Source organism: Gadus macrocephalus, chromosome 3 (assembly GCF_031168955.1).
Source record: "Gadus macrocephalus chromosome 3, ASM3116895v1".
NCBI classification, from domain to species: Eukaryota; Metazoa; Chordata; class Actinopteri; order Gadiformes; family Gadidae; genus Gadus; species Gadus macrocephalus.
The window spans coordinates 8,963,539-8,977,891 of record NC_082384.1 but is presented as its reverse complement, the minus strand read 5'-3'; the positions used below and the strand labels follow the sequence as shown (position 1 = coordinate 8,977,891).

At 51.6% G+C, this 14,353-nt stretch overlaps 1 protein-coding gene across 1 annotated transcript in view; it reads left to right on the top strand.

Annotated features, from left to right (window-relative positions):
* Positions 1 to 14,353, top strand: part of LOC132453716 (phospholipid-transporting ATPase ABCA1-like) — a 36,429-nt gene that overhangs the window by 11,552 nt on the left and 10,524 nt on the right. The window contains 25 exon segments of the mRNA XM_060046661.1: positions 15 to 201; positions 204 to 250; positions 943 to 1,029; positions 4,046 to 4,292; positions 4,532 to 4,671; positions 4,979 to 5,095; positions 5,406 to 5,609; positions 6,381 to 6,589; positions 6,695 to 6,871; positions 7,784 to 8,006; positions 8,487 to 8,708; positions 8,925 to 9,129; positions 9,484 to 9,597; positions 9,857 to 10,031; positions 10,163 to 10,294; positions 10,461 to 10,600; positions 10,740 to 10,877; positions 11,167 to 11,463; positions 11,705 to 11,907; positions 12,067 to 12,118; positions 12,413 to 12,520; positions 12,615 to 12,763; positions 12,967 to 13,091; positions 13,893 to 13,991; positions 14,196 to 14,353. The exon segment at positions 14,196 to 14,353 is cut by the window's right edge and continues 32 nt beyond it. Coding sequence (XP_059902644.1) covers positions 15 to 201; positions 204 to 250; positions 943 to 1,029; positions 4,046 to 4,292; positions 4,532 to 4,671; positions 4,979 to 5,095; positions 5,406 to 5,609; positions 6,381 to 6,589; positions 6,695 to 6,871; positions 7,784 to 8,006; positions 8,487 to 8,708; positions 8,925 to 9,129; positions 9,484 to 9,597; positions 9,857 to 10,031; positions 10,163 to 10,294; positions 10,461 to 10,600; positions 10,740 to 10,877; positions 11,167 to 11,463; positions 11,705 to 11,907; positions 12,067 to 12,118; positions 12,413 to 12,520; positions 12,615 to 12,763; positions 12,967 to 13,091; positions 13,893 to 13,991; positions 14,196 to 14,353 — 3,955 coding nt within the window.

Genomic DNA, 14,353 nt, shown 5'->3' with positions numbered 1-14,353 from the left:
CTATACCAATAAAGCTTGTTTTGAATTACAATGTAAACATGAGTTCTGCCCGCCAGGTGCTGACCAAAGGGTTCGGCTTCCACCTGCGGGATCTGTGCAACGCCACGTCCCTGGAGGAGTTCGTCCACATCGCCGACGGCAAAGTGTCCCAACTCACACAGGACATCATCTGCAACTCCTCAAGCGACTGGCTAGACAGCGCCAGAGTCACTTCCTGTCCAACCTGGACTTCCTCAACCCATCAGGGTACGTTGACCTGTCAGTTTTAATGTGTGTCTCTCTGTCTGTCTATGTTGTCTTTCTGAAGTGGTTGTCTGTCTGTCTGTCTGTCTATCTGTCTATCTCTGTCTGTCTGTGTGTCTATCTGTGTGCCTGTCTGTGTGTCTATCTGTGTGCCTGTCTATCCTGGTGGTTTCAGTCTCATCCATTTGAAAATCATGGCTAAAGATCCCATGATCCTTTGATTTGGGAGCTGAAGTTAGCTGACATACTTCATTGCTGATATGCAACGTAGCAGGATCTCAGCCACGCTAGGTGCTACCAACACTGAACTCTAGGAACATTGATATTATTCTGGCGCTCAGAGGGTGGGGTGGGGGGGGGCGGGGGGGGGGGGGGGGGGTACAACAACAGGTCAGGGAGGACAGGAAGGGATGGCTCTGGAGGATTTCTACTGTCAACACCGCATTCCCCCGCACTTCAGCTGGCCTCAACCATTCCTGTTGAGGCCAGTGTGTTGTGTGTTGTGTGTTGTGTGTGCATGTGTGCCTGCATGCCAGTGTGCGTGTGCGCTGGGGTCGCGGGCAGATATATTTATCACATACACACATGACGCACACACAGACAGAAAGACAGGCAGACAGAGACATATACGCACAAGGACATTGTCCCCAGTGCTATGAATACCTAATATGAACTGTAATCACGTCTCCATTCCAGAAGGATGTGAGGTCGGACCCCAAAGTGGTACAGGACGTTTCCCTGGCAACGGACAGCCTTCTGGAGAGCCTAGGATCACTGGCTGTGGAGGTAAGACACACACCGACACACACCGACACACACCGACACACACACACACACACACACACACACACACACACACACACACACACACACACACACACACATACAAACGCAACCCACGGACACTCACACAATCCTAAATATGTTCAACATTGCATCAGCAATGTTGAACATATTGGTTGGTTGAGTCTGAACCTTCAGGAATGTGCCTCAGTGATGATGTCACATGTGATGATGTCACAGCCTCAGAGAGGCCAAGTTCATCTGGTTGGTCTTTGGTTCATCTGAGGTGATCTCTCACACGGAGACATCTTGGGAAGGGGTTTGCCACCCACTGGTGGTGCAAAGTTACTGCGCCACATTCCCTCCCCCTGAACCAAGCATCCAGGTCGTTTACCAGGTGCTTGTTGTGGGGAACTGTTGTCACGAAGATCCTGCTTGTCTAGTCTTCCTTCCAGAGTGATCAATAACCAGAGGAACTCGTTAAGCACTCGTTAAGACCAATCCTGACGCGATTAACGGCTTCTAATAATTACCCACCATTCACTTATACCAATACTCTCATGCCTGTCCGTCCTGTTTTCTGTCTGTCAATCCGTCCATCTATATGTGTTCCTGTCTGTGTTTCTATGTCTATCCGTCTGTCTGCTTGTCTGTCTGCCTGTGTGTGTCTGTAGGTTCTACCTGTCTACTCTTCTTTCTTTCCATAAGTAGATCAAGGTGTTTATTGGCAGCAGGGTTCGGAATAATCTCCGCGTTCAGCTGTTACCCAGGCGCTAAAATGGTTAACCCAGCTAACCGCTAGCTGCTAATCTTCAATTAGCACTGCGCTTCTTTGACTGACACGGGGAGGGGCTGGTTAAAGTCTCTGATTCTCCCTGCTGAGAAAGGGGTGCTTTCATCTGGGGGTCACCTCAAGATGAAAGAACACCTCCCAGGGTTAGACTGCCGCCGACAGCGGCTAATGCTAAGCTATTCAGCAGTGATGAAACAAACCCAAGTGCTTATTAACTCATGCTAATCATTGTGATAAATTAAAGGCAGGACCAAAGATTATTACTTTCCATCATCCAATCCTGACCTTTTTTATATAATAACCAGGAAGTGGACGTCAGCTATACTACCACAAATGACCCGACAAACAAAGGAATCACAGCATTTAAAGGAAGAACCTACTGACGTGGTCAGGATGTGGTCAAGAGAGAGGCAGAGAGAGACAGAGAGAGAGAGACAGGAAGAGGGAGAGGGAGAGAGAGAGAGAGGCTTTGAACTAGAGTAACCTCCAAGCTCAGAGAACGCAGGTTATTCTCGGGCATTGTGTTCCGCATTCCAGTCTTTCTGTCTGCGTGTGTGCGTGTATATCTGTGTGCGTGTGTGTGTGTGTGTGTGTGTGTGTGTGGTGTGTGTGTGGTGTGTGTGTGTGTGTGTGTGTGTGTGTGTGTGTGTGTGTGTGTGTTTGTGTTAAAGTCTTGCCTTCAAGGACATGTTCTGTAACACAAAATACTGTCTGGCAGGAGCACATAGACACACACACACACCAGCAGGTGTACTTGTTAAGCAGACGTACTTCTAATGTGTCATTAGAGAAGAGACGGGTTACTATCGGTCAACCCTGTTCCCACACACCCAAACACACACACACACACACACTCACTAACACATTCAGCCCACACAAACACAACCAAACACTAGCACGCACACACACACACACACTCACACTCACACTAACACACGCAAAGGAAGAGAGAATCATGTGATTAGTTGAAATGATGGGAACCGGGGTTCTCTCTCTATCTGTCTCTCTGTCTCCCCCTCTGTTTCTCTCTCTCTCTCATTCTCTCTTTGTCTCTCTCTATGTATCTCTCTGTCTCTCTCTCTCTCTGTCACTTTCTCTCTCTCTGTTTCTTTCTCTATCTGTCTCCTTCTCTCTCTCTCTCTCTCTCTCTCTCTCTCTCTCTCTCTCTCTCTCTCTCTCTCTCTCTCTCTCTCTCTCTCTTTCTCTCTCTCTCTCTCTCTCTCTCTCTCTCTCTCCCTCCCTCTCTCTCTCTCTCTCTCTCTCTCTCTCTCTCTCTCTCTCTCTCTCTCTCTCTCTCTCTCTCTCTCTCTCTCTCTCTCTCTCTCTCTCTCTCTCTCTCTCTCTCTCTCTCTCTTTCTCTGTCTGGTGCATGGTGTTAGTGTAGGTTAAGCGGCTGGTTGAGCCTGGTTAGCCAGGTCTTCGTGGGGGCAGTTGTCCACCCAGGGAAATTCTGGTTACCTGGCGCCAGCTGACTCAACCATGCAAATTATTTCACATGAAACTTGCCCCGGGTTGGTCTGGTGACTGTTTCAAACCCGGTCTGTGATTATCACCACATAATATTCCAGCAGCCTGTCTGCTATTTCAGCTGTAGGCGCCATTAAGTTCTGTTACTGTGTTACTCTGCTATCCTACCAGGTCCCTGTTGTCGGAACTGAATCATGCACACACATGCACAAACACACACACACACACACACACACACACACACACACACACACACACACACACACACACACACACACACACACACACACACACACACACACACACACACACACACAAACACACACAGGGAGATAGCACAGAGAACGGTAGCCACTTTATCTCAGAAGCTAAGTGTTCCTGAGATAAATGCACCATGAACTCAGGAAATACTACAGTAGCCTTGGAAACTGTAGAACGGCGTTGGCATAGCATTAGCACGGCCACTAGTGAGTGAAGATGAACCAAAGAAAACTTGAATGGAGATAATATTACCATATTCCAACAATATAGTTATAATTAATAGCACAATACAGAACAACTATACAATGAATATAAAATATTAACACAATTGGAATATATAGCAGTATCAACATAAAACCTTGTCTCTCTTCCTTTCCCCCCTCTCTGTCTCTCTCTCATTCCCTTCCCCATCCCCCCTATCTCTGTCTCCTCTGTCTCCCTTTATCCCTGCCCCATCCCCCCTCTCTCCCTCTCCCTTTCTCCCCCCCTCCCCCCCAGCTGGCCAGTATGGACAGCTGGCGGGACCTCCGTCAGGAGGTGCAGTACCTGAGCTCCCCCCTGCCCCAGGGCTCCCCCGGGCTGGTCTACCAGGCCGTGTCCCGCATCGTGTGCGGTCACCCTGAGGGGGGCGGCCTGCAGATCAAGTCCCTCAACTGGTACGAGGACAACAACTACAAGGCCCTGTTCGGTCACCATGGCAACGACAGCGACAACGAGCCCACCACCGCCTACGACAACACCTCCAGTGAGTATGACCTCACGGGGTGGGTCAACGCCCTGTGGTGACCTCGTCATGACCTAGCTGACCTTAGTGGCCCCTCACACGTTACAGGCGTGGGGGGTCAATGAGAGTGTGCGTTGGTGTGCCCCCTACTGTGACACTGTCATGGTTGAGTGTGTTGTGTGTACTATAATGGTTGTGTGTTGTGTGTATTATAATGGTTGAGTGTTGTGTGCATACTAATGTGTGTTTGTTGTGTGCAGCCCCCTATTGTAACAGTCTGATGAAGACTCTGGAGGCCAGCCCGATCTCCAGGATGATCTGGAGAGCTCTGAAACCGCTGCTGATGGGAAAGATCCTGTACACCCCCGACACGCCCGCTACACAGCGCATCATACACGAGGTACGTTTCACTGTTGTTACATTATAGTTACAGTATAGGGACATTATAGTTACATTATAGTTACATTACATTATAATAACAGAAAAGTTACATTTTAGTTACATAACATTATAGTTACATTTTAGTTACATTAAAGTTAGCTTACATTAGAGTAACATTTTAGTTGCGTTACGTTATAGTTACATTGCATTAAAGTTACATAATATTATAGTTACATTACATTACATTTACACTGTGACATTATGTTTACATCCATTATTACATGACATAATTTTATATGATGGTGTGTGTGTGTGTGTGTACGCAGGTAAACAAGACCTTCCAGGAGCTGGGGGTGCTGAGGGACCTGGGGGGCATGTGGGAGGAGATGAAACCCAAGGTGTGGAACTTCCTGGAGAACAGCAGCGAGATGGACATGGTCCGGGTAGGTCCGCAGGCCGCAGGCCAATGTCAAAGGGATCTCCTGTTTGTTGAATGAAACTCAACTCAACAAAGAAAAAACACATAGTTAGGATTACCCGTATTTTATAGAGAACAAACATTATAATTACAACTCTTCAGTATTGGGCTGACTCAACAGATACAAACAACACTCCTTTGTGGGTGATCTAATGGTACTGCATCTTTGCATAGAGAACACTACTCTCTGCTGGTGGTGAAACAGTACTGCACACTCACTCAGAGAGCACTGCCCTCTGCTGGTGATAACACGGTACTGATTCCTCTCCCACCAGACGCTGCTCCAGAACAACGCAAGCGCGGCGTTCTTCAACAATCGCCTGGGCGACACCCAGTGGACCGTGGAGGACGTGTCCCACTTCCTGTCCAAGACAGCAGAGGTGGTGGGGGAGGGGGCAAAACGGGCGGGGGGCTACACCTGGAGGGAGGTCTTCAACGAGACTGACCAGGCCATCCTTACCGTCTCCCGCTTCATGGAGGTGAGAGCCTGTGTGTGCGTATTTGCTTGTGTGTGTGTGTGTGCAGCTTTGTCTGTGTGTGTGTGTGTGTGTGTGTGTGTGTGTGTGTGTGTGTGTGTGTGTGTGTGTGTGTGTGTGTGTGTGTGTGTGTTTGTGTGTGTGTGCCTTTATCGTGTATCATTTAATACAAGCAACTAGACTTTGTCATAAACAAAGGGTGTGTTTCAACAACCAGAAAGCCGGGAATCCACATTTTATTGAAATAAACAAATCCAAAACAACTATATCCAAACGGTCACGCTTCTTTAAAAGAACGAGACAGTTTGACGGCTCCCGATCAAATCCATTACAACCTCCTGTTTACAATCTTCTATGCAAGCGTCTGACCGACCAGATAGCACAGGGTCACTGGGAAAACCATCCAACCAGGACAAAAACCTTCCTCAGCATTATAGGCACACTGGCATGGCCTTAATGTCGCTTTGGATACCGTAGCACCATGACATCAACCAGGCCTGAACTGCGGACGAGGCCTTGTTGTGGACATACAGAGGGTGTAGTGTACAGTGTACGGTGTACGGTGTACGGTGTACGGTGTACGGTGTACGGTGTTGTGTACAGGGCCAGGGTCTGTAGGCGGGACTCAGACGGGGAAATGTTACATGTTACGCTTATAATACTTGATACGCTAGTATTATTCCAGCTCCATCTGTGGTTAATCCCTTGTGAGATGCTGAACTTTCTCTCCCCCCTCCCTCTACCCTACCCTCTCCCTCCCCCTGCCCCCACCAGTGTGTGAACCTGGACAAGCTGGAGCCTGTTGCTAACGAGGAGCGGCTGGTCAACAAGTCCATGGGACTCCTCAGCAACCAGAAGTTCTGGGCGGGCATCGTGTTTCCCGACATCGCCCACGGCAACGCCTCGGACCTGCCCGCCAATGTCAACTACAAGATCCGCATGGACATCGACAACGTGGAGCGCACCAATAAGATCAAGGACGGGTGAGATGGATGTGGTCGCCACGGAGACCAACCAACTGCTTTATAATAGAAGGGTCGCACGGCTGTTGTACTGCTGTCGTGCTAACGTGCGCTCCTGGTCTCTAGGTACTGGGACCCCGGTCCCAGGGCGGACCCCTTCGAGGACTTGCGCTACATCTGGGGCGGGTTCTCCTACCTGCAGGACGTGATCGAGCAGGGCATCATCCGGGCGGTCACCGGGTCCAAGGAGAAGACCGGCGTCTACTTCCAGCAGATGCCCTACCCCTGCTTCGTAGACGACGTGTAAGACCCCCTTCTACTACCTAGGCTACTAGACCCTACCCTCCTAGACCCTACCCTCCTAGACCCTACCCTACCAGACCCTACCCTCCTAGACCCTACCCTCCTAGACCCTACCCTCCTAGACCCTACCCTCCTAGACCCTACCCTCCTAGACCCTACCCTCCTAGACCCTACCCTCCTAGACCCTACCCTACTAGACCCTACCCTCCTAGACCCTACCCTCCTAGACCCTACCCTCCTAGACCCTACCCTACTAGACCCTACCCTACTAGACCCAACCCTCCTAGACCCTAACCTCCTAGACCCTACCCTACTGGACCCTAACCTCCTAGACCCTACCCTCCTAGACCCTACCCTCCTAGACCCTACCCTACCAGACCCTACCCTACTGGACCCTAACCTCCTAGACCCTACCCTCCTAGACCCTACCCTCCTAGACCCTACCCTCCTAGACCCTACCCTCCTAGACCCTACCCTCCTAGACCCTACCCTACCAGACCCTACCCTCCTAGACCCTACCCTACTAGACCCTACCCTACTAGACCCAACCCTCCTAGACCCTAACCTCCTAGACCCTACCCTACTGGACCCTAACCTCCTAGACCCTACCCTCCTAGACCCTACCCTCCTAGACCCTACCCTACCAGACCCTACCCTACTGGACCCTACCCTCCTAGACCCTACCCTCCTAGACCCTAACCTCCTAGTTCCCTACCCTACTAGACCCCATTTTTAAGATGCTGTTTGAGAGAAATTGATGGAAAGGAAGTTTGTGTTCCTTATTTACCTCTCTCTCTCTCTCTCTCTCTCTCTCTCTCTCTCTCTCTCTCTCTCTCTCTCTCTCTCTCTCTCTCTCTCTCTCTCTCTCTCTCTCTCTCCGTCTCTCTCTCTCTCTCTCTCTCCCTCCCCCAGCTTCCTGCGTGTGATGAGTCGCTCCATGCCCCTGTTCATGACCCTGGCCTGGATGTACTCGGTGGCCATCATCATTAAGGGCGTGGTCTACGAGAAGGAGGCGCGGCTTAAGGAGACCATGCGGATCATGGGATTGGACAACGGCACCCTGTGGCTCAGCTGGTTCATCAGCAGCCTCATCCCCCTGCTGGTCAGCGCCGCCCTGCTGGTGGTCCTGCTCAAGGTAACGCACACTCACTCACTCACTCACTCACTCACTCACTCACTCACTCACTCACTCACTCACACTCACACTCACACTCTCACTCACTCACTCACTCTCTCACTCACTCACTCACTCACTCACTCACTCACTCACTCACTCACTCACTCACTCACTCACTCACTCACACTCACTCACTCACTCACTCTCACTCACTCACTCACTCACTCACTCACTCACTCACTCACTCACAAAGTAATACATACACACAGACACAAAGTAATACACACACACACGCACACACACAAGGTAATACACACACACAGACACACAGACACACAGACACACACACACAAAGTAACACACACACACACACACACACACACACACACACACACACACACACACACACACACACACACACACACCCGCGCGCGCGCGCGCGCACACACACACATTCATGTAAACAGATGTTGACTCTGTTCTCCCTCTCCCTCCCAGATGGGGAACCTGCTGCCCTACAGCGACCCGGGGGTCATCTTCCTGTTCCTGTCGTGCTACGCCGTGGTGACCATCATGCAGTGCTTCCTCATCAGCACGCTGTTCTCCCGCGCCAACCTGGCGGCGGCGTGCGGGGGCATCATCTACTTCATGCACTACCTGCCCTACGTACTGTGTGTGGCCTGGCAAGACTACGTCAACTACACCGCCAAGGTCCTGGTGGTACGTAGACCCACCGCACCGCGGCTCAGGGGGGCCCCGCCTGGGGAGAGGGCCCCACTCTGGGGTCAGCTGATCTGCATCATGGGATGCTGGGAACCTTGACTAGAGTTCACTTTAGTCTGACCTCATCACACTCAGATCCCTCTGACCTCATCATGTTGTTCAGGTTAATAATCAGCAGCAGCCATTAACCCCCTCCGCCTCCCCCCCCTCCAGAGCGTCCTCTCCCCGGTGGCGTTCGGCTTCGGCTGTGAGTACTTTGCGCTGTTCGAGGAGCAGGGCGTGGGCATCCACTGGTCCAACCTGCTGAACAGCCCCCTGGAGGAGGACAGCTACAACATCACCACCTCCATGTGCATCATGATGGCCGACGCCGTGCTCTACGGGCTCCTCACCTGGTACATCGAGGCCGTCTTCCCCGGTGAGGAGGACTTTCGTCTGGGGACCGACCCGGACAGGGTTGGGGCTGGGGGGGAATGGGGGGGGGGGGTTAGGGTTGAGGTGAGAGTTAGGATAAGGATTGGGTTTAGGATTAGGTTTAGGGTTGGCTCTAGGATTATGTTTAGGATAAGGGTTGAGTCTAGGGTTAGGGTTTGCTATGATTAGGGTTAGGGGTTAGGTTTAGGGTGGGGATAAGCATTAGGGCTTGGGTTGGGGTTGGGTTCAGGGTTGGGGTTAGTGAGAGGACCTGTATAACACTATTATACCTGTGTTGTTGAATATCTCTCCATAGGGAGCAGAGCTGGTTGTAATGTAATGCTTGTTTCCTACACAGGCATGTACGGCATCCCCAGACCCTGGTACTTCCCCTTCACCAGAACCTACTGGTGTGGAGAGAAGCAGAACACCAACGTCGCCGGCTCTGAGGGCGACCACGGCAACGCCGAAGGTAGGCAGGGCTCAAGGGGTCATGATCTAAGTGGTAGAATACATGAGTCCAGCTCCAAAAATGGAAGTCCATGCCGGGATTTTTTTACTCGGTGTACCTCTGAGCATCAAACACCCGCGGTTGACTCCAAATCCCGGGGTGGACTTGTTTTGCTTGGCGGACCCAAATCAAACTGTCCTCAGTGGCAACAACGCACTAGAAAGCCCTTGACGAGAGGTAAGGTTTCCATGGTGACGAGCGTGTTTTGCGTCTCCCTCAGCCGTGTGCGTGGAGGAGGAGCCGTCGCACATCGAGCCGGGCGTGTACATCAAGAACCTGGTGAAGGTGTATAACCACGGCAACAAGCTGGCCGTGGACGGGCTGACGCTGGGCTTCTACGAAGGACACATCACCTCCTTCCTGGGACACAATGGAGCCGGCAAGACCACCACCATGTAAGACCTGGATACTGAACTCCCACCAAGGCGTTGGCCAATGGTCAATGTTTAGTCATTGATTCTGAAATTAAGCAGCACTGATCTTCAATTCTGATTGGCCCGCTGTGTTCTTGTCCTCTCCCTGATAGGTCGATCCTGACCGGCCTGTTCCCGCCCACCTCTGGCACCGCCTACATCATGGGGAAGGACATACGCACCGAACTCAGCAGCATTCGCCAGAACCTGGGTGTCTGCCCCCAGCACAACGTCCTGTTCAGCATGTAGGCATTCACACACCTCAATCTGTACTGTGGTCTGGACCCTGAGGCTAGGCTTAGGTCTAGACCCTCAGATCAGTCTAGAAACCTCTTTTTAAGTATCATAGTGTTAATCGTCTTCATACCTCACACCACCCCCTCTGTGATCGTTTGGTTTGGTCTGGTGTAGGCTGACGGTGGAGGAGCACATCTGGTTCTACGCCCGTCTGAAGGGCCTGTCGGAGGAGAAGGTGAAGGCGGAGATGGAGCAGATCGTCAACGACATGGGCCTGCCGCACAAACGCCAGTCACGCACCAGCACCCTCTCCGGTCAGTGGCCCTTCCCTCACCCCAACAACAATCCAACAAAACAACAACGCCACAACAGTAACACAATCCAACACAACAACGACACAACGGTGATAATAATAAGCTCACCAACATTGTTCTCTGTGTTTGTGGCGTCCAGGTGGGATGCAGAGGAAGCTGTCCGTGGCCCTGGCCTTCGTCGGGGGGTCAAAGGTCGTGATCCTGGACGAGCCGACCGCCGGGGTGGACCCGTACGCCCGCAGGGGCATCTGGGACCTGCTGCTGAAGTACCGCCAGGGTAAGACCAACACACAGCTCGGGGCGTCTCCGTGGCCACCGCTGTTTGTCAGTCTCACAGGATATGGGGTCGCTTCTTTTAAGTTTATGTACGATGGGCAGTACTTCAGTGTATCTGAGGGATACTTAGCAGGTTGGTAAGGAGCCCGGACACTAGGGTTAGCAACCTTCCATTGCCATGGGATCTTTAGCTACTAGATGAAGCCCCTGGGCTTAACGTCTCGTCCCAAAGGCGGAGCCCTCCCATGACTCCACCCCCCCGCTCACCCCTCCCCTCCCCCTCCTCCCAGGTCGCACCATCATCCTGTCCACGCACCACATGGACGAGGCGGACATCCTGGGCGACCGCATCGCCATCATCTCCCACGGGAAGCTGTGCTGCGTGGGCTCCTCCCTGTTCCTGAAGACCCAGCTGGGGACGGGCTACTACCTGACCCTGGTGAAGAGGGACTACGACCTGCCGCTGCAGTCCTGCCGCAACTCCGCCAGCACCGTGTCCTACAGCAAGAAGAAGGAGGACAGCGTGTCGGAGAGCAGCTCTGACGCCGGGCTGGGCAGTGAACCAGAGAGTGAAACCACCACCATCGGTAGGTCAACAGCTCACTAACCCTCTCAGGAATGTGTCACGGTGCGGGTGGCGGGGCGATGCTATAAAGGAAAATACACACAAGACAAAAAATACTAAATGCAACTGCTCAGGACAAAAAGGTTCCAGAAGCTCTCCCAGTTGTATGTACTTGGGCCTTAGGAAGAGCGATGAGGAAGGATGAATCAGTACTGAAACAAGCCATGGTTCTCCTCTGACCTCTCCTCTCTTGGGCTCCCCAGACGTGTCCCTGATCTCCAACGTGATCTTCAAGCACGTCCCCGAGGCGCGGCTGGTGGAGGACCTGGGACACGAGCTCACCTACGTGCTGCCCCACCAGTCGGCCAAGGACGGCGCCTTTGTGGAGCTCTTCCACGAGATCGACGACCGCCTCTCCTACCTTGGCATCTCCAGCTACGGCATCTCCGACACCACCCTGGAGGAGGTGAGCAGGGAGGGAGGTGAAAGGAGGGAGGGAGGGAGGGAGGGAGGGTGGAGAGCTGGAAGTCGGCATCAGAAATCTTCTTGTTGGTCCTTAGATCAGTGTCAAAACAACTTGTTCAGTTTTATGGAGCTCCATGTTTCCTCTCCGTCTCCTTTACAGATCTTCCTCAAGGTGGCTGAGGACAGCGGCGTAGACGCTGCAGAACTCTCAGGTTGGCAACAGTTACTTTCCATGCTTTTGCTATGATTATGCTCTTAACATCAAGTTCATGTCATGTTGTAAACCATGATTTGCAAATGAGCGAATAGCTGACACTTTTTAACAGCAAGCAGCTAACAACAAATATTAACCACTGATAGCTAACAGCTAGCAGCTTATTGCTGATGTCTAATGGCTAGCATTGAATGGGGCAAATTGCTATTATTTAACTGTTGGCAGCTAATGCCTAAAATTGATCAGCTTAAAGGACAAGCTTAACACGATGCTCTGTTTTGGTCATCCACAGCCGACGGTGTGTTGCCCACCCGATCCCGCCGGCGCCACGCGTTCGGAGACCACCAGAGCTGCTTGAAGCCCTTCACAGAGGATGACTTTGAATTCAACGACTCAGAAGGTGAGCAACAAAGAACTACGCAACCCAGCAGGCACTGCTGCATTATGTTGACGTCACTGAACAAATGATAAATGTATGGATGTATGCTCTCCAGAATCTCGCGAGACGGACTGGCTGGGAGGGGCCGATGGGAAGGGGTCCTTCCAAGTCAAAGGTTGGACGCTGAAGAGGCAGCAGTTTGTGGCATTACTATGGAAACGCTTCCTGTACGCCCGACGCTCCCGCAAAGGATTCTTCGCCCAGGTAAAGCCATATTCAACTCTTTGCAAAATATTCAGTTGATTAGTTGTGAGTTAGGTGGTGCAGTTTCTAGATAGTTTGGTTCTAAACCAGTTTTGGTGAGTTTTGGTGATATTTTCAGACAGTTGGGTTCTTAAACAGTGAGCATTGGTGACGTTTTTGGACTGATGCGTTGTTAATCGATGAGTTTTCTCTTGTTTTTCCAGATTGTTCTGCCTGCTGTGTTTGTGTGTGTTGCACTGGTCTTCAGTCTGATCGTGCCTCCGTTTGGAAAGTACCCGAGCCTGGCTCTGGACCCGGGGATGTACGAAGAACAGTTCACCTTCATCAGGTACCCCCTACCTACCCAGCACTCACTAGCTACAATCCTACCCATCTAGCTAGCTTCCTACCCACTTAGCTAGCTTCCTACCTACCCTTCTCCCTATAGGGTTCACCTTCGCTTGGTACCTACCTCCCTACCTCACTACCACCAACCCAATATACCTATCTCTAGTATCCTCCAATAGGCCTGCTCTACTGTACTCTACTATGGTCTACTGTACTGTAACACACTCTGCTGTGGTCTACTGTACTCTAGTGTACTGTAACATACTCTACTGTACCCTACTGCGACCTACTGTACTGTAACACACTCTGCTGTGGTCTACTGTACTCTAGTGTACTGTAACATACTCTACTGTACCCTACTGCGGTCTACTGTACTGTGACACACTCTGCTGTGGTCTACTGTACTCTAGTGTACTGTAACATACTCTACTGTACCCTACTGCGGCCTAGTGTACTGTAACACACTCTGCTGTGGTCTACTGTACTCTAGTGTACTGTAACATACTCTACTGTACCCTACTGCGGCCTACTGTACTGTAACACACTCTGCTGTGGTCTACTGTACTCTAGTGTACTGTAACATACTCTACTGTACCCTACTGCGGCCTACTGTACTGTAACACACTCTGCTGTGGTCTACTGTACTCTAGTGTACTGTAACATACTCTACTGTACCCTACTGCGGCCTAGTGTACTGTAACACACTCTGCTGTGGTCTACTGTACTCTAGTGTACTGTAACATACTCTACTGTACCCTACTGCGGTCTACTGTACTGTAACACACTCTGCTGTGCTCTCCAGTAACGACGCTCCAGAGGACCTCCACGCCAGCAGACTGCAGGGGGCGCTGATGGACAACCCTGGCTTCGGGACGCGCTGCATGGAGACAGGGCCGTCGCGGTGAGACGCCGCTCCTGTTGTGCCAATCGCATCATCCCGTATCACCGGGTCTCCCTTCACTCTCTGCCCGTCTCACTCTCTGAGTCGAGGGAGATCTGAGCGTTGAACAGAGTCCAGAGCTTCACATCACAACAACACAGTCAACAGTTCAATCAACAATAGCAACAATGACAGGTGATAACGGAGCACTGCCATTGGTTGCAGGGATGAGAGGTGTGCAGCGCTGGAAGAGGATTGGTCGTTGCCTGACATATCGGCCTCTGTGCGGGACATGTTGGAGAATGGGAACTGGACCATGGACCACCCCTCCCCCCTCTGCCAGTGTTCCTGTGATGGACAGAAGAAGATGCTGCCCGAGTGTC